Raw genomic sequence first — 27,233 nt, 5'->3', positions numbered from 1 at the left:
ATGCCTACACTTAATGACATATTCTTTATCTACCTAACAGCCTTCCGATTGATAGTTAGTTGATAGGTGTGAGATCCAATCTGAAACGGGAAATACTATTTCTTTAAGTTTGGTGTTACAGATCGTGAATATTCTTGAACTACCCTCGCCAAGATTTCCTTCTTTAATTACCCGGTTGTTTTAATTACCCGGTTGTTTGCACGTAAAGAAATACACTTTTGACTTATTTTGCTGCAAATGTTAAAAGGGTTAACCACTTATATCATATTTAAAGGGACGTCGCTCTAATGTGGCGCTTGTTTTTCTTGAAAAAAAAATATTTATTTACTTCTATAAATATGTAATTATAAAGGAACTGACATCCCCATTTGCTCGGTTCAACTCATACATGCCTGCTAACTACGTATAAATATGCTATATGTAGGTATTGACTTAGGGTTTGTGCATATTATGTATGTATATTTCCTATGTTTCATACACTTACAACGCACATTTTTTCCTTTTACGACGTTGAGGACTATAACTTAATCTTCTGACAGAACACATCATAAATTCCATGAAAGCACTTCAAACTGACAGAACACATCATAAATTCCATGAAAGCACTTCAAACACCTAACTTGTTTCAGAGAAGTTCCCTGCCTGCTTTTGGTTCTATGGATCTGCATGATGAACTGTTCATAAATGCATTTCTTCCTTGCAAAATAAGCTTTATAAAGAGTAGCATGGCCTGTTTGCTACCCAACAACAACATATTTAAGTTACTCCTCAGTCCCACTTGCTCCTTCGTCGTTCACAAGAAAAATATTATGGGGTTTTACCCACTATAGACCTTAGTTGCTTTGGATTTCTGTCGGTAGGTGGGTCTTTCCTGCTCATCCGAAAATAGAGGTCCGCTGGCGAAAACTGTGACATAAAATATTTAAAAAGCCGACGATACATCAATGTCATGAAAAAGCTCAACAATTTTGTAAGGCCAATAGTATAAAAAGTTTGTTAACTTGGTGACATTTTTTTGTGGTTGCCTTTAGAAGGCATCAGGGTAATATTTCATAATCACATGGAATACTCTTGAATCTACATCATAAGAGAAAATTAGTCAAACGAAGCAATTTTCTTTCATAACACGACACGCAAATTAATGAAGATGATCGCAGGAGATGGATTATAATCTCAAGAGCTGCATCTTGTTGGAGAAAGCTATAGCAATCCAGTCCGGCTGCAATGAAGACCACTGCACTTGGTTGATCTCCGACTGCGAGTTGTAATAAAGGATGGGTTTCAGGTCATCGTTGTCGAGAACAGGTTGGCTGATGAAGGGCAGTTCCCATATGAGAGCGCGCGAATCATCCCCTACCGAGCACAGATGACTGGTGCTGTGCGGTGCCCAAGCGACGCCATTGACGCCGGCGTGGTGCCTCTGCAACTCCGATACGGGATACGTGGGGTATCGGATGTCGAGTATGACCACCTTGTTGCTGTCCATCAGAACAGCCGCCATGAACTTCAAATCCAGCTTGTTCCAAGCGAGCCTGAGGATGGGCGAACTGGACTTCGGGTTCTCATACAGTATGGTGGAGTGGTCTTTATCTCTGAGATCAAAGATCCGGACGGATCCGTCGGCCGAGACGGACGAAAAAATCTCCGCCGCTCCCCAGGCGACATCGTACACTTCCTTGTCGTGGGCTATCAGCTGCGCATCTACGAGTCCGGTCTCTATGTCCCAAACGGTGCACGTCGTGTCTATGCTGGCCGTGATGATTCGCCGGTGATCGGTGTCGTCCCAGTCGAAGGACGTCAATGGGGAGGCGAAATCGCTCTGTTTGCTGTTGCTGAGCAGGCTTTTGAGCTCGATCCGGTCGTCGAAGATCTCCCAAATGCGGAGGAAGTCGCCGGAGGTGGCGAGGAGGTCGGGCTTCAGGCAATCCTTGTCGGGGACGAACATGAGCTTGGTGGGGGGGTAAGGGTGGTCGAAGACGAGGCGGGGGTCGAAGACGAAGTCGCCGGACGTGGGTTCGAGTTCGATGAGCTCCACCTTGTTGCCGTAGTCCTCTAGGAAGCTGCCGAGCGCGAGCCTGAATTTCTTGTCATTTCGGACGGACCAGTTCATGCTGAAGATCTGCCATGGCGCTTCGTAGGTGTAGACGTTCTCTTTCCGAGCTTGATCGTCCCTGTGGGAGTGAGCCTCCATTAGGGGAGCAACTACTTGTTGCTGTTCAATTGGGCACTGAGAGAGTGATAGAGGGTGAAAGAGAAAGCAATTACACAAAAAATAAAGGAGAAAGACCAGATTGAGCGCCGGATCTATGATGGCAGTGAGACTAGAGATGATTTGTAGCAGAATCTTAAGAGACAGAGAGCTGGAACTCTGCAATTAAGTAGATGGCACGAATGGAGAGATGGGAGGATTATTGGGTGTGGAATGGAAGGTGAAGCTAGAAGTCAAGTTGACCACTCGGAGAAACTACCAAGCCAATTGAACGTCCAATATGAGGGGAACGGGAGGTAAAAACGCAACAATTTGCTTTAAAGGGTTTTATCATTTCTTCTTTTAATGTTCATTTAGAAGAAGACGCTTTCATTGTAAAACCTTTCTAATTAGAGCATCGTTTTTATTCTCTTTTTCCTTTTTCCTCCGTTTGCAACCAAACAGTTTTTTTTTTCTTTTATTTCCTTTCAGTTCTTTTAAATTAATCAACCAAATGAAGAATTGATTGTTCTTTCCTTCTCTTTTCCTTCCTTTCCTTCCATCCAAACAAAGCGTTAAGGTTCTCGCTTATTTTTTGTTCAAGTAGACCTACCGTCCATCCTTCACCTCTGATGTCATACTTACCACTATTTGCAGCTTAAAGAAGTAACACGATCATAACAGCAATTGTAACTTAGTGCGACCCAGTTACACCAGCACTTATATTTGATGACATGGTTTTATACAAATTTGAATGATTTATTTTCAAATTTGATACAAGATGCGTAGATTTTTTTTATAAAAACCCTGAATTTCGAGAACATTATCTGTTCTGTCTTGTTTGAGCAATGAATTCTCGTAGTCCCACCTTCCTTAATCGAATTATATTTCATGCAGTCCAAAGGACTTGATAGCCCATAATTCGTAAAGTGTGTCTTTGCGAATGACGAAGCATGATTCAAAGAACCAAAACCTTAGGTGTCTATTTAGAAAGAATTTAATTAAGCATGTTCTTCAGAATCTTTATAGATCTTAGACATTTAAAAAAATATATAAAACATATATGAAGCTTCTATTCTAAAATGTAAATTCAAATTTGTTCGGTATGTGGATTCAATCTAAGCTAAATGGTTATTTCCTCTCCTTTTCATGCTTTGGCTCGGCTCCAAGGATCCTGACCATCCATCAATGGCCGATTCTTCTCATGGGAGATTTTAATGCGACGTTGATGCCGGAGGATAAGGCTGAACCATGCATCTTATAGAAGTTTTTGAGTTTCATCCACAATTGGCAACTCTATCCGGACCACAGACTTAACTTCACCTCGTCCAATAACAGGCAAGGGATTGACTTGTGCAGGCGCTAATGAATCAGGAGCAGAAAGAATCTTAGGGGAGTTTCACTTCTCTCCGAGTTCTCCCCAGAGATCATTCGGGCATTCATGTCAGCTAGGGCTGCTCACGAGCCGAGCTGAGCAGGCTCGAACTCGACTCGAGTGTCTTAAAAAAAAAAACTCAAGGTCGGGTCGAGCTGGAGCCGACTTCAAGTTCGTTAGCTCGAACTTGACTCGGCTTCAAGCTGAGGATTGGCTTGAGCCAAGCTGAGTATTTCATTAAAAAAAAAAATAGAGTTTGAACCTTCCACCTGCACATATCCATTTGAACCATATATTTTATGATAACTTTATGATACTTATTTTATATATTTTCCTGTTTGAGCTTAACTAAGTCTAACCAAGCCGAGTCCCGTTTAACTTGAGCTCGACTTGTTTATATAAAGCGGCTTCATTTCTTAACTCGAACTTAACTCGTTTAATGAATGAACCAAGCCCACGTTGGCTCCACCCATTGAACAGCCCTAACGGCAGCCCTAGCTTATAGGAAAGGCCATGGAGACAGCACAGCTAATTTAAGTATTTTAACATTGGGCCAACAAACTTCGTTGTAGGGTCTTCATCAAGTCTACCGGTCCGTCAGACTCATCGGGTGCCCACTTATTTGTGTGATCTCAAAGTTTGGAACACAGTTGCACAGATTTACCTTGCTGGGCAAAAAAACTGAATGGGGGTTGTTGAACGGCACCATCAACTCTATTAAGAAAGCTCTTGATAAGATTCAATCCTCTCCCCAGGTCGGGACGAAGCTAAAAATTTTTTATTACAAAGGCCAAACTACAAGAGCCGAAATAAAATTTTTCAAAATTTTTTATATACGTTAAACTAAAATTTTTAAAGTTCACATACAAATTTTTGAATTTTTGAAAATATGAGAGGTTCATTGAGTTAGGTCTAGAAGAATAAATGAATCCTAGCTTTCAATAAAAAAAGAAAGAAAGAATCACTTAGGATTCAAATTTCTAGGCCATCATTCTGTTTGGTAGTTCAACCTCGGAATTCTTTTGTTTGGGTATTTCCGGAATATGAGTATGTGACTTGTTATACCTATTGATTGATGGTACAGAGAATAAATCTATCATCTCATCGAGAACCCGTCAGATAGTCAGTTAGTATCTAAAGCACAGACTATATGTGACATAGATCAAGAACTATTTAAACTTTGATCCAGGAAATCTTGTCAATCTTCCCTTGAAGAGGACAAGTTAAAAAAACAAGGACCTCGTATTAAATGGATGGGAGAAGGTGATAGACGTACTGCCTTCTATCATGTGGTCGCTAAGGGTAGGTGGACCAAGAAGCTTGAAACTGAAGAAGGAACTATTCAGGACCCCGTGAGTACTAAGAATGGCTTGTGAGGACTTCGACCTTCTCATCCCCTGGAAAACAGTAACATACAGTTTTGGACGGATAAATGCGGTCCGTATTCTTAACCCTTGATCAACGAGTTGACTACAGAGGAGTGGCTTTAAGTTGAATTCTCTTTCAAATATACAACAAAAGATGCACTTTGACTTAATTCTCACGCTGAGCTTTCAAGAGCGGTCATACCCCCAACTTTGCTTCTAAACCACTTAAGATACTACTTATGTCTTCTTTAGGGGCGGAGATTCCGCCTAAAAATTGTTGCCTGAAGGGCACTACTTATTAAGTAACTAAATTTTAGGCCTTGCAAGAAATTCAGATGTAAATTACAAATAAAATGAATGAGGGCAGGATATATAAATAAGTAAATGACAAAGGGCGTCTGTATATAAGTAAACAAATTTTATGAGTGGATTCAATATGTGAATAACCAAAATTTGTGCGACCGTGTGGGCAACAGCCCACACAAGCCCAACTTTAGCTCTGCTCCTGGTCGCCTTCTTTCTCTTCATTTTTTTCTCTTGGTGTCATAAGTGAGAGAAAGAGGGCCTCGCTGTTAACAGAAGAAGCTTCCTCGCCGCAGGTTGAAGCCCAATCAATTGGGCGAACGTGCGATGGAGGTTTTATTGCTGCTGTCAGACAAGCAAAAACTGATCCAGGAGACATGAAGGCGTGGTTAAGCACTTGATTTTACCTGACAACAGGTGGCTTAAACCTTCTCATAATAACATCTGTGTGCAGGTGGCCAGTGGCCTCACGATCTTCCACAGGTACACAGGTGACTGCTTCCACATGCCGGCTGATCTTTCAAGAAGTCGAAGTTTATGATGAGGGCAGCACATGTCCTGACAATCTGGCGCTGAGCAGGGCTATAGATGCAATCGCCCTGGAGTGGAGATTTCAAGCACCTTACGATTTCTCATCTATGGTAATGGTTTTACAGAGATTTTTTTTTTCTAGTAACAAAGCTGCTCTTGACACGATCCCTTCTTTTGGCTAGAAATAGGTTGCCGCTTCCAGAGATCTACTACCACCGGTTTCTCGCTGTCGTCCACTGTATCGATCCACGAATCGTGAAAACCCATGTGATTTCCACACGTGGCCCGTTAAAGCCGATAGCATTAAGCAACAAGACACCTGCAATGAGAAACTTGGAAGCACCCACGCTATTTCGCACTATAGCATTCACTTGTTACTAATATGTCGTCCACTGTATCGATCCACGAATCGTGAAAACCCATGTGATTTCCACACGTGGCCCGTTAAAGCCGATAGCATTAAGCAACAAGACACCTGCAATGAGAAACTTGGAAGCACCCACGCTATTTCGCACTATAGCATTCACTTGTTACTAATATGGCGACGTTTCTTTTTCCACGACGCTTTATGGCCATCGCGATTGTGGCAGAAAAAACATCCTTGACCGCCTAAAAAGAAAGAGCTCCACTCCCAACATTGAAATTAGAACAAGAATTGCATGGATGGGAACCATGATTCAGCATGATTTGTCGACAATGTGCAGAAAAACCAATACTCCCTATGAAATATATATACCCATTACGAGAAGAGCTCAAAAGAGTCGATGTAAGAAGAACCAAACTATGATGATATGTGGAGCAGATAATATATGTACAAGAAAGGCCTATTACTGATACAACTAGAGAGCGTTCCTGGAATTGCCTACCATCCATAGATCGGATTCTCCACTTGAGGAGGCAGTAGATGCAAATCCATACAGTGCTCCTCACTATAGTCCCTAGTCTTGGGCATAGCCCCGGTGGACAGCCTCAGTAGCTCATTGCCGGTGAGGCAGTAATGTGAGAAAGCTAGACTACCATCAACTATGTCTGACAAGCTAGGCATTGAGATTGACTTGGTCATCCTGCCTGGGCCCTTCCTTGAAGAAGACTTCTCGCTATTGTTCAAAAATTTACCAAGCTCGGCATACTCAATGAATCTCTGAGTAGCAGCTTCCCACGACAGATTATACCTCTGCTCTGCAGTAAGTGGAAGAGGATCTCTAGCCATTGCTTCCTTCACCCTCTCTACAAACTCTTCTGAAGTTCTGTATGTCAAGCAGTTTGGAAATGCTCTGAAGAACTCGTTCGATGGATGGTCAGCACAGATCACAAATTTGCCCATGGCAAGTGCCTCCGCAGTAGCTGTGCACAAAACATCACTTACGCTGGGGTTGATAAAGATCTTGTACCTGTGGAAGCATGCTTAATCAGCACAAGGGGAAGCGCAATCTAGTCCAGATGATTAAACAAATTGAAGAGAAAAGATATCTAATATGAAGCACAGAATCATAGCTAACACAAATTGGAAGTGGAAGGTAACAACTGTCAGTTTAAATACCCATGGAGTGTGTCATCTGCGTGATCCCTTCCCTTGAGAAAGTTCATATTCAAATTGAGCCTCCGTGCAGTGGACTGGACTTCATTGGAGTCCTCTCCATTACCATAAACATCCAAGTTGAAACCATCAAGATCAGTTCTGTGTTTTGATAATAGATCTATCAGCTCCCTATAGCCCTTAGCCCAAACCATCTTGCCCAAAAAATATGCTCCTTTAGAAAAAACTTTCTGACCAAGCTCTCTATCAGCTGCCAGCTTCTCCCCAACCTTTAAGAACTTTGGATTCACACCATGGACATTGCACACGACAGACTTGGGTAAGTCCTGGGTCGCTGCAGAAAGGCGAAGGACCTGCATATTTACCATGTCAGTAGTGGAACTGCATATTAATAATGTCAGTGTAATTTCAATTTGGATTCCTTTTCTTCACTACATTTTTATGGTTAAGCTGTTTTGTGGTTTTAGAACCTACTTTGAAACTGTCAATACATAGAAATCTTAGTGCAATACAAAGTGTCATTGACAAAAGAGCATACATATGAAAGACAAGTTTACACTATCCATTGGATCACTCTAAAGCTTACCTTGTTGCAGTATGCTCTTGCAACCAAGTTGTTTATATGTTTCACGAAGAAAGCCTGAAGAGCACCATTCTTCTCCCTCTTGATGTATTCCAAGTAATTAGTGTGAACAACCCCAACTACATAATTGAATTTATCAGTCCAACGCTTCCCATGATGGTACCAGTTAAGATGTTCCGGTTCTTCAAGAATAGCAATATCTGCTTCCCGGGATGATATGAACTGAGAAGTGTCCCCTGCAGGGATTATGCTTCGCCTCTCCTTGTGAAACTGAAAAAGGTTCAGGAATGAGTTATTCCACCCTATAATGCTCAAGTTTAGTAAGTGAAATGTCAGTAGGTAAAAAAAGTACCTTTCCTGGATAAAAGGATATTTGAAAATCTGCCTTAAAGCCAATTCGTGCCTCCAACCACTTCCTTATATAAGCTTCCTGTTCTATTGGTGAATTGAACGTTAAATTATCAGGATAAACCAACTGTTGATCTGATTTGCAGAGCCAAGGGACCAACAATGTAACATTTTGCTGTGCTGATTTTGCCAGATATGCTGCTCTGAAGAGTGGATTTATTGCAGTTCCTGTCATCCAAGGCAAGCTAGCAGTCGTAACAATTGCAACATGTGGCTTTCGTGTATCTGTATCTTTGTTCATGGCATCTGTCCAGAGCGCACCATCATAGCAATATCCAGTGCTTTGTAGAACACTAGAAACTCTACAATCAAGTTCATCACTGATTTTTTCATTTTCTTCTTGAGAGAGAATGGGCAGTTCTCCTGTTGATACAGTGTTCAGGACAAGTTGGTCCTTTCGTCTACTGCGGAGGGCATCCACAAGCTTGTCACACATATCTGTAATGCCATTGCAAAATTCACAAATATTACATGATCTGCCATTCAAAGACTTTTATCTTAGGACTGCTGTGCGAACACATTTCCACAATCAATGATAAGAGAAGTGCCTTGTAAGAAACTAATGACAAGAAAAATTTCTTACATGAGTTTAATTTAAAAAAAACAGCTCCCAGTAGCATTCACTGGCACCACAACAAACTGAATTTTGAGAGTTCAAGTATTCCTAATGCAGGCTAGCTACATTTCAATAGAAGACGATAATTATTCATGCTATTTCTGCTTGGTTCAACTTTCGGTGATATTATTCAGAATATAGATGCTGATTTGTTGCATCTGTCTGGAATTTTGTTCAAGAAAGGCAAGGACATATTATGATGGACTCACTTCATATTCAGCTGACCGTTCATTCCAGATTCAGCCTGTGAACCTTGAGCTATATCAGTATGCTATATTTTGGCAGAAACGATGTTGAAATTTTCCATGCTTCGATAAGGCCTGCTTTTCTCTTGCTTTTAACCACCGTCACTTGAAGTTGGACAAAGTTAGAGACTCCTGGATATCATGGAACAAACATTTATTCTTTGTGATGCTTATTCAGAATGTAGATGCAGATTTGGTTGCATCTGTCTGGAACTTTGTTCAAGAAAGACAAGAACATATTATGATGGACTCATTTCAGATTCAGCTTGTGAATCTTGTGCTATATCAGTGTGCTATATTTTTGGCAGAAATGATGTTGAAATTTTCTGGGGTTCGATGAGGCCTGCTTTTTTCTTGTTTTTAGTCAAAGGAACTTGAACTTGGACAAAGTTAGAGACTCCTGGATATCATGGAACAAAATTTTATGCTTCGTGATGCTTATACATTATCCAGCTCAGTCTGATTTTAGTTGGTCTGCTTTTTTGTAATCTTCCAGCAGCTAAAATCATCAAAGTGCCGCTATTAGTATTTTATTAGTTCTGCTCATAGTCACAAATATGGACAATATGCTAAACTGTTGCATTTTTCATGCCAAAACAACATGAAACATTTTTTATGAGAAATTTTGAGATATCTACAAAAAACATTTTCCCTTTTCAAAAGAAAAATCTTTGTGAATGTACTTTTAGTGTATCTTACCAGCCTTCGTTTATCTTAAAATTTTACAAAACATTTCCAGTCATTATCAATATGTTTGTAAGAAAACGTTAGACATGCTGAAGTCAGAAGGTCTTCACTAGTGTTAAGCTGGAGTCACGTTAGAGTCTTTGGAGTTATATTGACTCTTCAGTCTGAAGTCGAGGTAGCGGGTCATTTAGATGGACCCTGTCTGCGGGTTGGGTCATGGTAACAGGTAGGTTAACCCACCCAGTGTACACTTTGTATAAATTGAGCAGGGATTAAACCCTAAAGAGAAAGACAAGATTTACCCCGTTTAGTGAAGGCCGGGCTTTCATTAAGGCTGTGTGCGTGAGTTTATGTGTTAGCTTGGGAAGTTAACAGAAAACTATCAGAAACCTTTCCCAATCTTCTTTACCATTTTCTTTCATTTTTGAACTGCCAGGATTTTCTTGAGAAAAAAACTTTGCCAAAAGGTACCAGAGAAAAGCTTCAGCAACAAACCCAAGATAAGTACTAGTGACTATGATATATACATACATGTGTATGTGTGTGTACATATATTTCTTTTATATATGTATTAGACCAGTGACAACATATTACCTTTTAAGTAGCATTATATACTCAAATTTCAGTTTATTATCATGCAATATTACATGCAGTGGATGACAAAGAAGTTTACTTGATTCATAATGATATTTTACGTCCTTCATTAATTTTATCACTTTAAATGTTGTGTTCTGTATTTCTTATTAATTTTACTTTAGCCAACCGACTTAGACCATCTCAAATCAACTGTCAATTTGCTCACTTTTCATATTGACAATTTAGACTGCAAACAGTTCTTTTGTTCAGTAGGCCAAAAACTCGACCCTGAAAACATAAGAGGAACAACTAGGAATTGCAGTTACAACCTCATTGTGCAAACGGTAATACCAGATTAAGGATATTTTGACTGAATATGGTAAGACAGCATCTACACCTCACCTTGGAGAAGAACATTCAACATGCATGCATAGGCTAAACAATCACTAGTTTCTTCATAAGCTTAAAAAAAAAATACACCACTCTATCCAGACCTTCATATATTTTGCAGAACATTTCCGCACTAGAGTGCAATCATTCACTTACCGCGTCTTAAACCAAGTTGATCAAATATTGGGCCAGACTGTTTGACCAAATATGCCAAAAGCTCAGAAACATCTAGTGGAGCCACTTCCTACAATAATTAGTAAAAAAGTCAATTTATATACCAAACTTCAAAAGGGTCCACCTCTGAAGAGCAAATTACACAGAAGTGACAATCATTCTCAAGCACATAGTGACATACAGACATGAATTCGAGTATTTTATAGGCCTATTCCCTCTTACATATTGAGATTACAATTATCCTCATTGCAGCAAAACAAAGACAGGACTAAGGAAAAAAGTGGCATCTTACCATGAGATGGATGACCTATGCCTTCAAGAGCGAAACAAAACCAGAAGTATCCCATGGCTTTGCTTTTGTAGCATATGAAAGTCACGGCAGAAGAAGGGAAGGGGAGGCGGGTTGCAACTTGCAAAGGCCCCTGCCCTTCATGGATTTTAGGATGAAAATATTAGAAGACAAAAACTTTTGTATATGATCCATGGGCATCAGAAAATTTCCCACCCCCAAAGAAGCACATATACATAATTATGGTTCCATCTTCATATGGAATGCATGCCACAAGAATTCCTACGGTACAAATTATAAATCTTCTAAAGTTTGACAACTTGAAGCTTAAATGTTTACACTCTATAGGCAATCGTACAATAGAATATTTATTATTCTTTTACTTTTTTTTTTTTACATCATGAAAATACAAAATTTTATAGAACTTCAAGAGATTCCAAAGGCCACTGTTGAAATAAATAAATAACAAGTTAACAACGAAGAACATAAAACATTCCAAGGGTAATCCAACCAGGAGATTTGAGAATAATACTGGTGATGAACCTTTGAGTTGCTAGTATCTTTGTTGATTGTCTCCTGCAAGATGAATGTTTATGTGTTAATTACAACTGTAGGGCATGACACTTTCAGGCTAGCTTCAAAAAAATAGAAAATCAACAGTTTTGATAATATAGAAACATCTCCAGAATATGCAACTTTAGACCACGAACTTGCCACGAAAATCTATTTCTTAATACGAAACAAAGACAACAACTGCCAGCCAAATAATAGAGCACCACAATAGTTCAATATCTTTAGTCCATTAGGCTGCACCAAAGCAGAGATTAAAAATGGTGAAACAGATAGCACAGATGATGGAAGCAAACATAGATAGTCCAAGAAACTGACTATGAAATCCATACAGAGATGTGAACGACAACTGTCACATTTAGGAACCAAGCATCACATTTTTCCAATTACTGAGGCACCTCATATAATAATAGCCAATTGTCCATATCTACCACCCAAGAAACTGACTGTACTATCATAAATAAACTAGATAATGAACCTTGAACTTTGACAACGGCAGTCTGAAGCCGAAAGTTCCTATTTCAATTGGATAGTCAAGCAGAAGCGCCTGCTTCCAACTTTTCATCAATGATTATAAAAGCCTTTCCTGACTACAAACCAATTATTAAGAAATAAATAATCACCCAAGTTATGATTTTAAATCAATGATGCACGCAAGCCCAATCACATCAACTAAGCATTTATAATCCAATACTTTTGAAGGGTCGTCGAGCATTTCATTTGTTCTGGAACTGAAAAAACCCCACCAAAAAAGCTTCCGGCAAACACCAAAATTTGAAAGAGGGAGGGAAAACAGAAAGTTTCTTCCATAAGCGCCTAGGATATCCCAGTCACGCCAATTCCCCTATGAGATCTATATCGTTCAACCAAGCTATAAGCGGCATAACAAGAAATTCAAGGTCAAGAAAGCTTAGCCCTAAAAGAAGATAGAGAAGAAGGGGGAAGAAAAGACAAGTGATCAACCTGGATGGAGCACTTACCAAGCCCTTGCGAAATTTCTCGATGAGTTCAATCCCCCGAAGATTACTCGAGGAGGCCTTGTGCTCAAATTCCTTCAACCGCAACTTCAGCAGCCGGATCGGCTCCCACTCCTTCGACGATTCCTCTGCCTCGCCCTTCCAGCTCACCCTCCTCCGCCTCACCGGCCTCTCGTCCAGCTCCACGATTGCGCGTCCGTTCTCATCCTCCACCCCGAGAGCGCTCCTCAGCCCAGAGAAATCGAATCCACTGGAACCGGGGCTCCACCCACCGAGAACCCCGGCGGAGAAATCCGGCGAGGAGTAAGCCCGCCGAAACTCAGAAAGCTTGGGCTCGAGCCGCTTGACGAGGCTGACGGCGGAGGGAGGCCGGGTGAGGAGGTTCTCGAGCTCCTCCTCAAAGGAGGAGGCAAGGGAGCGAAAGGAGCTCGCTCGGGCACGCATGAGCCGAATGTCGGCGCCGGCGCCATCCCGCACCTCCCGCCACCCGCGCGAGATGAACGACAAAGCGCCCTCGGCCGTCGCCGCGCTCGACGGCCTCGCCTGCTCGCCAACACCGGCCATGGCGGGAGGCGACAACGCGCGGAAATCTCTTCCTGCTTCCCCCCTTCTTCTGATTCTCTCTGTCCCTCTGGTTTGTGGACAGGACTTCCTCTTCCGTCGAGGGACGGAATTTCAGGGAATTTCCGGCCAAACGGGGACAGAAATAAAAGGATGGGACGGGGACGGAGGAGAAGGAGAAGGGAAAGAAATGGTGAGAGCTGAGGAGGACGGTGAGGCGGCATTCCTGTGCCGCACGATCCAGCGTGACTTCCACGTGGCGTCGTGATGTCCCCAGCTGCCACGACGGACGCTCCAAGTGGGGCCACTTCTGGTTTCTCTTCTCTGATTGGGCAGAGCAGATTGGGGTTTTGTCCGTTACGTTCTGTTCCACGGACGTCATGAATGTCCTGGAATATGCTGGATCTTGGATCTTGAGAAATTTTGATTCCCTTTGCTATTTATTTATTTATTTATTTATTTATTTTCGTTTTGTTGACCAAATTTTGTTTATAGCATTTGAAGGCATGACTTCGTTATATTGTTTGCTATTTTAACTGTAAACGATGGATGCACAACATTTAGTTCGTATGTGGACTGTATAACGAGCAGAGCCAACTCGGGCTTGACCCAAACTTGCTCAAAAAAGATACTCGAAACTATACTTGACTTGCAAACTGGTACACACCATATAATATTGTTAAAACCAGTTTTCACAAGTTACATGAGTTAAACGAGTTAATGTTTACACAAATTAAACAAATTAATGCTTACATGAGTTAATGCTACAAGTTAAATAGGTTAAACGAGTCGAATTCGAGTTCGATTTTGTGTAGTCAAGTTGTGCTCAAGCTTATTATAAGGAGCTCGACTCGAGTTCAAACGAAACTCAAGCTCGAGTTATTTGAGCCGAGTCAAGATCGAGCTGGCCAGGCTCGAGCTCGACTTGGCTCATGTGCAGCCCTCTTGATAGGTATACTACTCTCTGCTTAAATCCAAAAATTGCTATGGACCATAAAGAAAATAAGCCTTCTTAGAGGGCACGTCAGCCTCGTCATCATCTGCATATTTCCCTGAATTTTCATCCAAAGCCTATGAATTATCGGATTGAAACTTGAATAATGAAAATGTCGTTGCTTTGAATGAAACATGCAATTCACGGAGCTGTTCATGTGGGAGTCGGCCTCAACTTATAGATGTAATTTGTATGTCTAAAAGACATAAACATTAATGTATGACGGATAGCTTTCCTAGTGTGGAGTGTGCACGCCAATTTTGTGACAGTGAAATTCAAATATGAATTTCTTGTTAAAAATGGAACCCGAAGATGGTTGACGTACCCTCACATACATCTCAAGTCATAAGTCGGGTTCAAATTTCCAAACCAATTTGATGGAGTTATATACATGCCTCTCATTTTCTAGCGATTCAAGTTCTTCAATGGTTTCATGTCCCTTCGACAGCCATCTTCCTATAGAAGGATGGGTCTCAAGAGTAACAAAGTGGTACATCGCCATTCATGAACTTTGTTGATACTGAGGTCGCATATATTTTAGTATATGTTGATGATATAATTGTTATCAACAACAACTCCAGAACATGAGTTCTCAAGCAAGCAAGGACATGTTTGGGTTCTGACTAGTTTTGGGGACACTTTCTGGATCGAACCCACAAAAGGATATGTTTGCTCGGCCAGGCCTCGGGCTAGCTAAGCTTGTAACTATTGTAGCTTCCCAAAAGCTCATTTGACCGTGAAGCGGGTATGAAAGAAAGCTAGGCTGCGAATGATACAATTTGGGTAGAGTGGTACGTCGAATCCTGCTAGAAAGGGTTGTTCTCGAACTACAAGGGGTGTAGTGGGCTGCCCATGCATTGGAGGTTAGAATCACACTTATGAACGTCGGGATCTCGCCCCCGTTGGCTATGGAGAGGCAATATGTGGACAACCTTACCATTCCTGTTCCATTTTATTATTAAAGGCCGAAAATCCCAATTATACAATTGCAGACGTTTACATCATCGAGGGGGCGGTACAATGGACAAAGTGGGAGCAGGTAGGTGTCCAGTCTCTATCTTAAACTTTTGTGGTGTCATTTTTTTAAGTTAAAGCATAATGAGGACACCATCTCAAAATACCAAAGCAGACATAGGGAATGGGGGAGGTGAGGTTTCAACCTTTACTCGGATGGTGGAATTTTCTCCTGCTCACCCGAAAGTTGCTACGAATCACACATTGACCATCTTGATCCATTTACCTAAATCCCCGAAAGCAAAACAAAAGTGGACCATGTGGGTCGAGGTCGAAGTGGGCTGCAGCGCACCCAGGTGCAAGACGAAAGGAGCCAAGTGAGTGGGCCCGGCTGGGAGAGAATGTCGTGGGGTTGATTCATGGTTCTCGTCAGGAGCTGGGTACTTCTCCATTAATGGTCCTGCACTTGCTTGTCAATTTTCAGGATCTCCCGTTATCTTGATCTTGAACCGGAAAAATGAGAAAACGTACTAATTTCGCATGGCGGAATTGATACGCAAGAGTCCCTCTCACGTTCGTTTTCATGATCTTTGTCATGATCTCGGAAGAATTTGAATTTTGTCCCAAGAAAGGTTACGTTCACATGAAAGACGGATGCGTTGCATGCGTGTGGATGCTTCTCAAATTAACGAGGGTCGAGTTCTCCTTCTATCAACTGTTTTCCAACGTAACATGAATCTTGTCATCTTCCATAATAACTTCAATTTAATATAACCGCCGCCTTCTTTTTCTACGACTTTTTCCTAGAAAGTGTTCGTCTTTGAACATAAAAATGAACTTTCAGTATAAAGGGTGTAGTACTTTTTTCTAGAAAAATAATTGACATAACACGTGTAAACCATGTTTCCAATTTTATTTTTAATTTTTCCACTTGATAAAAGTTTTCTGTTCCTTTTTTTTTTTTTTTTCCTTTCTTTGTTTCTTTTTACACTTCTAGAAGTTTTGTTTGGCCCCGACCCCTTTACCCCAATCATTGCATGTATTTAAGAAAATTGAATAATATGATTTTTTACAATTTGTTTGGCAATATGCATGTTTCAAAAGATAGGATAAATTGATAAAATATTAGAACAAGAGATTCATGAAATACTGTCACAAGTGTCCTATGAATCTACTTCATTCATTTTATATGAAACATTCATATTCATGGAACAATAGAGGTTTATTACTGTTGGCAAATGTTTCCTTAAGAGCTACTTGGCAATTCAAATAGTTTGTTATTCTTTCATCAATATACTTTAGTTTATGATATAGTCCAATAACACAAATATATGAAATGATAACATAGTGTTACTATTACCAAATACCTTCCTACTACCAATAGATATCGAGTGTGACTAATCGATTATATCACATTGACCTGTTGTCCGAACGAGATGGTTGTTGCGAATATCATCTCTCTCTCGTAAATCTTTTTTTATGCTAAACCAGTTAGTTCTTATTCTAAAAAGTAACCAATTCCATAAAGACTGATTCCCTTTATCATGTAAGAAAATATATATGTGAACCAAACTTTACATAAAATTTAAGGTCACAAAGGACGTAAGCTGGTTCCGATTTCCGAAGCCAGCAGCTCCTAAATCCTTCAAAGCCTCCCAACCACTGCTTTGAAGCCAGCTGATCAAATTGTACAAAGAAAAGAAAAAGAATAGAACTTCCTTTCTTCCTTTTTCGTTGGCATGCATTCGGAAGCGCTCGCCATTGAAATAAAGAACCTTGTCTATGTGAAAGGTTAGAGCAGAGAAAGCCGCAGATATACAAAATAATATAAACTAACACATGGGAATCATGCATAATCTTATCAATGGGCATTTAACCTTATGGGAAACATGGAACAGCTACTATAATTTACTTCTTGATGAGAAAAAAATGCGTGTTAAGTGTTTATTTGTGTATGAACAAACGTGCCCTTGTCCCTCGTCATATTATAACCATATTAATGTTTCAGATTAACATAAATGCCGGACAAAAAGATTGTCAATATTGGCAACCCAATGTAGGACAAGGTGGCAGGTATAATATATATATATATATATATATATATATATATATATATATATATATATATATATATATATATATATATATATATATATATATATAACAAGCGGCCATGTGCTTCCTGATCGTAACTGGTATTATCCCCCAATAGATGTTCAAGTTTGAAAGAGATTCTACGACAATTAAGACTGACATTGGATGAGGCTGAGAAAGCACACATTAGTGAGGTAAGTTTACATCGACATCAATTGTTGGTCTATTCATTGGCCAACACAGAGAAGTCATTTTGACAATGGTTTATGAATCGTCATTTTGACAATGGTTTATGAATCGACACCAAATGAAAATGGGGACATATTCATGAAATACTATAACAAGTATTCTATGAATCTGTATCTTCAAGGGGGTTGGCGCATTAGTCGAGATGGAGGCTTGTAGATGATCAGTTTCCCTTTCATATCACTAAGGTAACAACCACTTGTAAGGTGTCACTGATATGTAAGTTGAAGCATAGTGGGGTGACATCTCTAAACGCCTTACAAGAATCATAATTCACACGTGAATAGAAAGATGCTTCATTGTCACATGTTTATACAAACGCATAAGGTTCTTTCACTAGAAATTACTTGAATGATACAGCCAGAACGTCATACTGCTTTATTTGTAACCGTATGTACTGGGCCACTAAAAGAACCTATGGCTTCTTTGTCGCCTACTAAATTCAAAAAATAAAGTACAAAATTTTTCGATAACTTAAACATGTTTGGCGTTGAGGAAAAATTAAATCATGGTGCATGTGTGTGGAAAAAAAGAGAAACAGAGAGAAGACAAGAACCAATCCAGTAGACATCCACAATGACACCCTACTGTTCAGGGATTCAAACCAAACCGAGGACATGACTATAACACATCACTTGGAGAGAGAGGGAGAGAGAGAAGGGGAGAGAGACTTGGTTAAAAGTGAGTAGTGAGGTTCACTTGCCATCATCGAAAAAGAGAGAGCCAAGAGACAGATGAAAACATGGATGAATTAATTTAATTTTACAATATAAGAAGGGTAAACCTATCATTTTGTCCGTTTAACTCTTCCTTAATCATGAATAATATGAGTGGAGACACCACAACTAGGGGCAGAGTTAGAAATTTTTTATGAAGCAGACAGAATTAAAGCTTCTAAATTTTGTCTAGGGTCAAAATATCATTTTTCAGAATTCTTATATAAAACAAGTGAAATTTTTTAAAATTTATATATAAATAAAAAAAAAAATTGAGATGAGGACAGGGCCCATGCGGACCCTAACTTGGCTCCGCCCTTGACTACAACAAAGCAGATATTGACTGATACCCAAAAAAGCCGCATCAGTAAAACTGCATATTTTAATGATGCTATTTTGAAATTGCCCCCTAGGGGCTAGGCCTCTGAACCTTTTTGACCAAAAAAATGAGATGTTTACACAGCCCTAACAACAAACAAACTGCAACAGCTACAACACAAAGGATATACATGAAAGCAAAAGATGGCCACAAAATAGAGACAGAGAGAAAACCCAAAAGTTTAGATCCAAACAACAAAAAGGGCAAAATCTGAGGAGAAACTGACCACTTACCTCCCCAAGTGATGACCTAAATAGAACTCTTGGATCCGTGCAAAGACCAGACCTAGCACTTGGTGAGACAACTTGGGATATCAATATATCCTATTGAAATTGGATATGCGACAGAACCATTCCAAAAAGATTAGATTAGACCAAGTTTCTACTTAACAAATAACATCCAATCAAATCCAAATATACATAAATATCCTATCGGATTTGGATTCAGATTCAGATTAGATTTACTTTTAAACAAATATCCTATACCCAATTCCCATATATTTTTGAAAATCTGTGAGATTTGGTTCAAAATTTGGATTTGGATTCGGATATGAATGTAAAGTTTGGATCGACATCGGATTCAAATTGTTAAATCAAATTTCAGATTCTGTTTTCGACATTATGACTTTTCGTTGTTCGTATTTGAACCTGAATTTGAATCCAAATACGTGTATACCTAAAAAAGTGGATACACTTAAGGTAGTTCCAATTCAAATCTCATCTATTGACATCTCCAAATATTTACAACTCTCTGCATTCTGCCTACCTTCTATTAGCAAGAGAAACAAGTATACAGCCACTACACATCCACTACCTCTGGTCCGTCTAGGATGGTTCCAAGTGATATTCTATCCATATTCTCTTGGCTCTTCTTCATTATTGGATTCCTCCATGGTTAGAGCCCACTGATCAACACAATACCTCGAGATACATCGTCTAACTTGATCAGGTCGATCTCCCACCACACCATGTGGTTTAGACTGTTACCAAACATCTAGAGCACAGGGGCGGAGCTAGGATTTTTTCCTCGAGATACATCGTCTGACTTGATCAGGTCGATCTCCCACCACACCATGTGGTCTAGACTGTTACCAAACATCTAGAGCACAGGGGTAGAGCTAGGATTTTTTTTAGGTGCCGGCCAAATGGGAGTTGGGTTTATTGGGTTGGATTTGGGTAGGGCCAAACTGAACTCACATTCAAAAAATACATAGAGGCAAAAAAAAAAAATCAATTTTTATACTGTATTTTTTTTTTCATTTGCTTGGGGCGGGGCCATGGCCTAGGTGGGGTCATAGTGGTCTATATAGTTAGTGTAAAACCTTAAATTTATAGTTGGATTTAGGTAGATCTGTATCCAGTTACATGAGGCAGTCCCACTTAACCCAAGTCACTGCCCATGAACTTGCTTGACTTGGTTGTTAACTATATATTTAGTGCTTCATGAAAAAAAAATTCTAGCTCAACCCTTGATGTAGAGTTTCCAAGTACCGATCACCCTACCACTCTTCGTCTTCCAACCCCCACCTAAAGCTATTCCTGAACCACCATCTATGCTCCACAATAAAATGAGAGTGTGGAACATGACTTCATTGAAACCCTTGATGCCAAATCGCCTCCCTGTTTTTGCTACAAAATAACACATCGTCCAGTACCATGTCGATTTTGGCGCACACATATCGAACCTGGCTATATACGCCATACTAATGCATGAGTTTTCGCGCATAAGTATGGTTGATGACTAAAAGACCTTTAGTTCACAATGAAAAAAGAAAACTTTTTGTAGAGACAAATTGAAAATGGAAAAAGGCAAAAAAGACTATGGAGGACATTTTTAAGTAAATTACCAAAATGTCTTTCCTTCATTTACTGCGCACGGTTCACACAACTCATGTAACTTTCTCTCCACACATATGCAGATATTGGGTGTCTCATTTTGGGAAGTGTGAACACTTATTGGTAGTCATGTTATTATATATGAACTTGAGAAGAGTGCTATTGTGAGTACTTTGTTTATGGATATGAATAGGAAGTGTGGGAACATAGAGGATGCATAACATGTTTGTCATTTGTCATCATTTAAAGATGTTCTTTCCTGTTCTAACCATATAAGAACTCTGATTTTTCCTGATGTTCTAAAGTAATTGAAGAAATGTATAGGAAAACAATACTATTTCCCTTTCAATATTGTTTTTGTAGGGGAAGAAGCTGGCATTGTGCGTTGAACCTCTGCAAGTTCTAGAGAAATCAGTTAGTGGTGTGAAACTATTATTTTTGGTTTTTTGTGATGTAATTGAAGCTATCACAGATTTATGCATGTAAACAATTTTTTTATTATATAAATTATTATTATTTAGTTAATTTCTCTCTCTCTCTCTCTCTCTCATGGTTTGCGTAAGAATCTTATTCAATATGCTGATGACCTATTACTATTTGGGCCAACAAGCATTGAAAATATAGTACTTAGACGGTTTCTTTGGTTAGGGTTACATGTGTTGGAACCTGATCCATACTTGAAATGGGAGTGGAAGCCTAAGTACAACAAAAAGTCATGCGGAAAACTCTAGTTCAGACGATCATAAGCTTTGGATAGATCAATTTGCATAGCAACCGAAGGGTTGTGGATATGGTTGAGTCCCTGAACAACTTCATGAGCTAATATATTATTATTATCTCTGATACAACTTCCTTTCAAGAAAGCACTCTGTTCGGTGGAGATTATGTGCACTAAGATAGATCTCATTCTATTCGCCCTAATCTTGGAGATAATCTTATAAAGAGTGTTGAGGAGGACAATGGACCTGAATTCCTCAAGCCTGGAGGCATCATCCTTTTTTGGAATTAAGGCAATGAGAGATTGATTAATCTTTTTCACAGTTCTGCCTGTTTTGAAAAAATCTACAACCGCAAGAGATATATCCATACCAATAATATGTCAGAACAAAGACTGGGCATCGGGCTGGGCGAAGGCTCAACAAAGTCGGTTTCGGGCTGACCTGAAGCCTTTGTCAGCAGCCCAAAACCGGCCAACTTAGTTATCAAGTTGGGCCCAACTGTCAACTTTATACCTGTTGGGTACCTAGTTCGTTGTCCACCCACATTTGAAACCGTTAATATTTCATATTTTAATATCTCATAAACCCTTACTGGCATGATGAGAGCTTCTAAGAGTGTCATGAGCGACATATGAAGAGCTTCTAAAGGTGGTCGAGCTACGTCTCAAGCTACCGCTTGAGATGGACGAGGATTTGGGCCGGTCCCTTTTGGGACTGGTTCGAGCCGAACAGGGTTTTGGGCTAGATTGGGCCCCATATCTCTCGATATATGGGTTAACAGTTTCAAATATGGGTCCAAACTAGTTAGTTCCGCCTTCTTTGGTCGGGTATGACTTGGGTTTGCCCAAGGGTGGAGGGGCGCCTAGGTCGTGGCCCCACACCACCTAATTGAAAAAAAAATTATATTAAAATTTTGAATTTTTTTGTTGTGTAATGTATTTTTTGGATTCAGGTTTAGTTTGACTCTACCCGAATAAGTTCGTTGGACCGTTTGGCCTGCCCATGGATTCGCCCTTGGAGAGAGAGAGTCCATGTTCACAGTTCATGTCCAAAACCTCTGCTAAAGTCTCCACCTTTCTCACCAACAGGAAGATGTTTGGCAGCCCACCACCCTCACATATGGAGAAGAAGCGAGGTGGGCCATCTTCTTAAACAGATTCAAACATTTTTAGGAGGAAGAATCATATTGGTAGAATGAAAGATTTAAAATTGTTCGAGGACGACCCTTCTCCAACCTAGGGAGATTGATGCAGAGCAATAGATTCAGATCCGTACTTTTGTAACTAGATCCAAATAATTCCAAATACTATAAATGGATCCAGATCCAAAATCCACCCCTTATATAAAGGGACGTCGGTTCATTTTGTAAGTTAGTTGAAGTTGAAAAGGTTGAAAAAAATAAAAAATGTAAGCTCTTTCTTAGTTTTCTTATGTTCTTCTTTTTTGTCTAGTTATTTGCTTGAGTTTTAGTTAGTGTTAAGCTTAGTTTTAACTTAGTGGTAAGGACGGATTAGGGTTCGTTAATCTTAATCCTTCTTGCATTATATAGGCGCACACAAAATAACTTTATTAAATCTAGTTGAAGATGTGGAACATAAGATGCATTCGAAGTGAATGTAATGCTAGCGAAAAGGAAAATTCCGGCTACATCTTTCCAAAAAAAAAAAAAGAAAACACATTTTTAAGGCTTGAATATTGCTACAAAATCAAACACTTCCCTTTAAACGTAATTAGATATATTGGGTAGGATCATGCATTTGAATTGAATTTAGATGCTAGAGAAACACTAAATCACACCCTCATACTACTACGACAAGGAACACAATTAATATTTTAGAGTTTGCTTCAACTAATACCAACTTACATTTTCCCTGCTCACTACTTTAGATGTTTTTCTCCATCCAACTAGTTAGCCGTTAAATTAGCATAAAAATCTCGTTGCAAGGAATATTTTGCTTTGAATGCCTATTTTTTAGCTATAGTTTCAAATGGATGTTTCACTTTTTTTTTCTTAAAATATCTCTCTTAGGAAAAAAGTGAATCTTATCACAAAAACCTTCTCCCTTCTATGAATTTTGTCATCCTTAGAATTTCCATCATCAGCTTTTCCACTATTTTCCCCCGAATCTTATGGAATCTTGGCAAACATGTCCATCTCTAGCGATGTTCTCTCTCTATTCCGTATCTTATTGAACATAAAATGTAAATAATTATATTATATTGATACAAATGGTTATCCATATCAACCTCCACATTTGGGAGGTAGAAAAGAATGGCAGCGATAAGTGCATGAGATTAAAATCAAGATCAACTCTGAAAAGGGACAACTTTTGTAGAGTATTTTTAAGTTCGAGTTTTTCGGTAGCAATTCGTTGATCTACAAATCTATCCATTTACGATTGATCATTAATTTACCACATCTTTCTGCTGCAATGAGAGCATAGCCCGATGCTTTGGCGATTCGCCAAAAGAAGGATGAATCCATACGATTAACTCACGACTCACGATGTCATCAGATTAAAATGATCGTCCCGAAAAGCTTGCCTGTTTACGTTCCCTAGTTAAAACAGCTTTTTTAACGCCCAACGTCCAACGCCAGCTTCCTCCCTCCCCCTCTATCTTTCTCTCTCTCTCCCCCTTCCTGTGAGAAAGAGCAGAAGGGAGTGGCTTTTGGAGGGGAGATTGGAGAGGAAGGTCTCAATGGGGGTTCTCTCGAACAGGATCAATCGGGATTCCCTGAGGCCAGGTGATCACATTTATTCATGGAGGAAGGCCTACATTTATGCCCATCATGGTACTCGCTCCTCCTCCTTCCCCTCTTTTGTTTTCCTTCCGTTTTTGTTTATTCCTAATTTATGTTGTCCATCGGTCGTTCTTGTATTTTGTTTGATTGAACCGATCCGTTAGAGTAGCTGATAAACTCGAATGGCCGGCCCTGTTTCTAGTTTTGCGAGGTATTCAGAAAAGGATTCCTTCTTGTTGTGGAATTTTGGTACCCAAAAAAATGGGTTTTTGAGGACCTTCCTTTTTGTGAATGGGGACGACGCTTTCTCTTTTCTGAATTTCAAAGTCTACATGGTTTTCTTTTTGTTTGACGAATGTCGCATCTGATGCTGTGAGCTATGAAGCCAGTCAATGTGAAACTCGTTGGCAGATTACTGATCCACACATGGCGGGCTGGTGCCTCTGCTGAGATTGGTAAACGAAAGCAGGAGAGAAAATTGGGATTAATGAGCCCACCTTTTGAGAGAAAATTGAAAGATGGGATCGATTTCTGTAACGGCTTGCCGACCGGAAAAATAAACAACGACCTTGTTAAAAGAAATGCAATTGGTACCTTTAGTTTAAACGGCGATTCTTGTGCTTCATTTTATAAGGGAGATTTTCATTAGACTTTGAACTTTTTGTTTTGCTATTTTTAATCAATTTCCTATTAATGAGGTTTATTTCTCTATTTGGTTCTGGTCGGAGTACATGAAGGTCTGTAGTTGGGCATGGAAGCATGGCCATGATAGTGTTATTATTTTTCATTTAAGCTGTAAAATGAATGTTTTCTCACTGTTGTATTCAATCAGATAGATCTGTGGTTGTTTAGTACATATCTGAAGCTTAATCTGATATGACGCGACAAACAGGATGTGATCGAACTAGAAAGTGTTTAGGCTGGTCGTATGGGGCCATGAACTTAAGTGCAATGTGAAGGGATGGTTGTGTAACATATTTTCTGTATCTTGTTGCCCTTCAAGATGATTATGACATTTAAGTTCTTGGGAGCATTATAGGATGGTTACCAATTTAGGATGGTAAATTCTTCATGCTAGTTTTTTATCAGGTAGAATTGGTGGATTGATAGAAAATTTGTTGTTTCATGTGTCAAGAAAGTTGAAGAAATATTCCTGAATGTATCTTCTACAGCTTGCTTATCTTAGCTAGCAAACTTCATGTTGGATCTGAAGCGTGAAATAGTATCTTAGTCTGGCATAATGTGTGCAAGAAAGGCCGCATGAATTCCTTGATTCTGTTTGGGTTCATTGTTACTATTGGTTATGTTGTTTCTTTTCTTTGTTCTTTCGTTTTCTTATTCCTAGGATAGCTGTTATCATACTGTTCCATGGTTATCTGATTTTTGTCTTTGAAGTTTTGAATGTCATTCGTTTCCTGTCCTGAAGTAGCATGTTCAGTTGAAGTCCATAGAAAGGTTATGAAATATTGATATTGGCCTGCAATCATTCACCATATTAGGTATCTATGTCGGTGAGGATATGGTAATCCATTTCACCAGAGGACAGGGACAAGAGGTGGGCACTGGAACAGTGGTCGATATTCTCCTCCAAAGCTCCACTCTGAACCCAAGAAATGGTCTCTGTCCCAATTGTACATATGAAGACAACAGCCATGGGGTGGTCTCTTCATGCCTCGACTGCTTCCTGGCTGGAGGGTCTCTTTACCGGTTTGAATATTCAGTAACTCCTGCCTTTTTTCTTGCAAAAGCCCGGGGAGGGACATGTACCTGTGCAGATTCTGACCCTTTTGACATTGTGATTCACCGTGCAACCCACTTATTAAACAGTGGATTTGGATGCTATGACATCTTCAAGAACAATTGTGAAGATTTTGCCATATACTGCAAAACAGGCCTCATAACAGTGGATGACAGATCTATTGGACAGAGTGGTCAAGCCATCTCATTTCTTGCTGCTGCATTTTCATCACCGTGGCGTCTTGCAACAAGGAACGCATTTACAGTGACAGCAGCAGCCATTGGGTCAATTGGAGTCTATTGTGCAAGTCGATATGCAGCTGATGTTGGCAGGAGAAGGGATGTCATGAAAATATCAGTAGAGGATCTAACAGCAAAACTTGCTGCAAGTAGCATCTAACTGCATTCATGTTTTTTTGGATTTGATGCTTCCTATACCTGTGTATGTCGAGCCAACTTTTTTTATTCTTTCCTTGCTGGCCTTCTGTGTATGGCTTTCTACAAGGTATGATACAAAAGGTAGATTTGTTTAGATTTATGTGCAAAGCTGTAAGTGTGATACTCCGGTTGACTGAGGACCATTTCATCTTTCCTTGATATTCTTTCTCCTTAGTTTTTAGTGAGAAAATGGGAAAATGAAAATGAGCATGAAGCATCATAAACTCCCTGATATCAGGTGAAAGAGCCTGTGCAGTATTCGATGATAGCCTGTTGGCTTTGAGGGACTAAAACCTCACCTTCAAAATTAAAATCTCATCTCTTCCATGTGCACACCATGTATTACTTGAACAATTTATATACAGAAAGGTAAACAGCTTCTAGTTGTCAACTAGAAATGACCAGGCGCTTGTAGCTATTTAAGCTTATGAGTTCCCTCCTCCGATAGTGATATGGGAAGAGATCGTCGATGAGTTGCAAAAGGAATGCTCAATCACTACGAAGAAAAATGAGAAGTAAGCTTGACAATGTTTCGCCTCCTGCAAAATGAGATGGCATGATTTTGCAATAGTTGGCAATGGATGCTAAGCAAAGGTGTCTTCTTTGTCACAATAAGGGGCCGTTTCGTACACAGAACATTAAGACAAGGCTAAGCAAAGGTTCCTTCTTGTGACAATAAGGGGTTGTTTGGTAAAAGGAACATTACCACATTCTTCTTTGAATCTATCATAAAGATTAGGGAAAATTCATAAAAGATTGCATTCTAATATTCAATGAATCTCCCCCCCAGTCTTTGAAACGTCTGTCCTCAATATTCGATATAGATTTGTGGAACACTGTGTTAGTATTCCTATTGCCAAACTCCCTCTAAAACAAATATTGAGGCCCATCTGAAAGTGAATAAGTCATTAGCGATGTTCCCCCTTCTAAAACGTCTGTTCATGGCTGTACATGCACAAGAAGCAAATGATGAATATGATGATACGTTGGCCTAGCAACTC

General features: G+C 39.7%; 3 protein-coding genes across 3 annotated transcripts; 1 reads left to right on the top strand and 2 right to left on the bottom strand.

Moving 5' to 3' along the window:
- Window positions 1-947: 947 nt before the first annotated feature.
- LOC116266608 (WD repeat-containing protein LWD2-like) lies at window positions 948-2,504 on the bottom strand. Its single transcript, XM_031647882.1, has one exon. It carries the CDS (start codon window positions 2,189-2,191, stop codon window positions 1,166-1,168), a length of 1,026 nt encoding a protein of 341 aa, XP_031503742.1. The 5' UTR covers window positions 2,192-2,504; the 3' UTR covers window positions 948-1,165.
- Window positions 2,505-6,463: 3,959 nt separating this feature from the next.
- On the bottom strand, window positions 6,464-13,554 carry LOC116266806 (digalactosyldiacylglycerol synthase 1, chloroplastic). Its single transcript, XM_031648193.2, has 7 exons — window positions 12,820-13,554; window positions 11,813-11,845; window positions 10,963-11,050; window positions 8,237-8,730; window positions 7,888-8,154; window positions 7,305-7,654; window positions 6,464-7,155 (listed from the first exon to the last, which is right to left on the bottom strand). The coding sequence occupies exons 1-7, from the start codon at window positions 13,378-13,380 to the stop codon at window positions 6,627-6,629; spliced, it is 2,322 nt and encodes a 773-aa protein (XP_031504053.1). The 5' UTR covers window positions 13,381-13,554; the 3' UTR covers window positions 6,464-6,626.
- A 10,183-nt stretch (window positions 13,555-23,737) lies between these two features.
- Window positions 23,738-26,326, top strand: LOC116266648 (protein LEAD-SENSITIVE 1-like). Its single transcript, XM_031647954.2, has 2 exons — window positions 23,738-24,108; window positions 25,557-26,326. The coding sequence occupies exons 1-2, from the start codon at window positions 24,015-24,017 to the stop codon at window positions 26,192-26,194; spliced, it is 732 nt and encodes a 243-aa protein (XP_031503814.1). The 5' UTR covers window positions 23,738-24,014; the 3' UTR covers window positions 26,195-26,326.
- Window positions 26,327-27,233: the final 907 nt, after the last annotated feature.

This window comes from Nymphaea colorata, chromosome 13, assembly GCF_008831285.2.
Source record: "Nymphaea colorata isolate Beijing-Zhang1983 chromosome 13, ASM883128v2, whole genome shotgun sequence".
NCBI classification, from domain to species: domain Eukaryota; kingdom Viridiplantae; phylum Streptophyta; class Magnoliopsida; order Nymphaeales; family Nymphaeaceae; genus Nymphaea; species Nymphaea colorata.
This window is presented reverse-complemented; position numbering and strand designations above follow the sequence as displayed.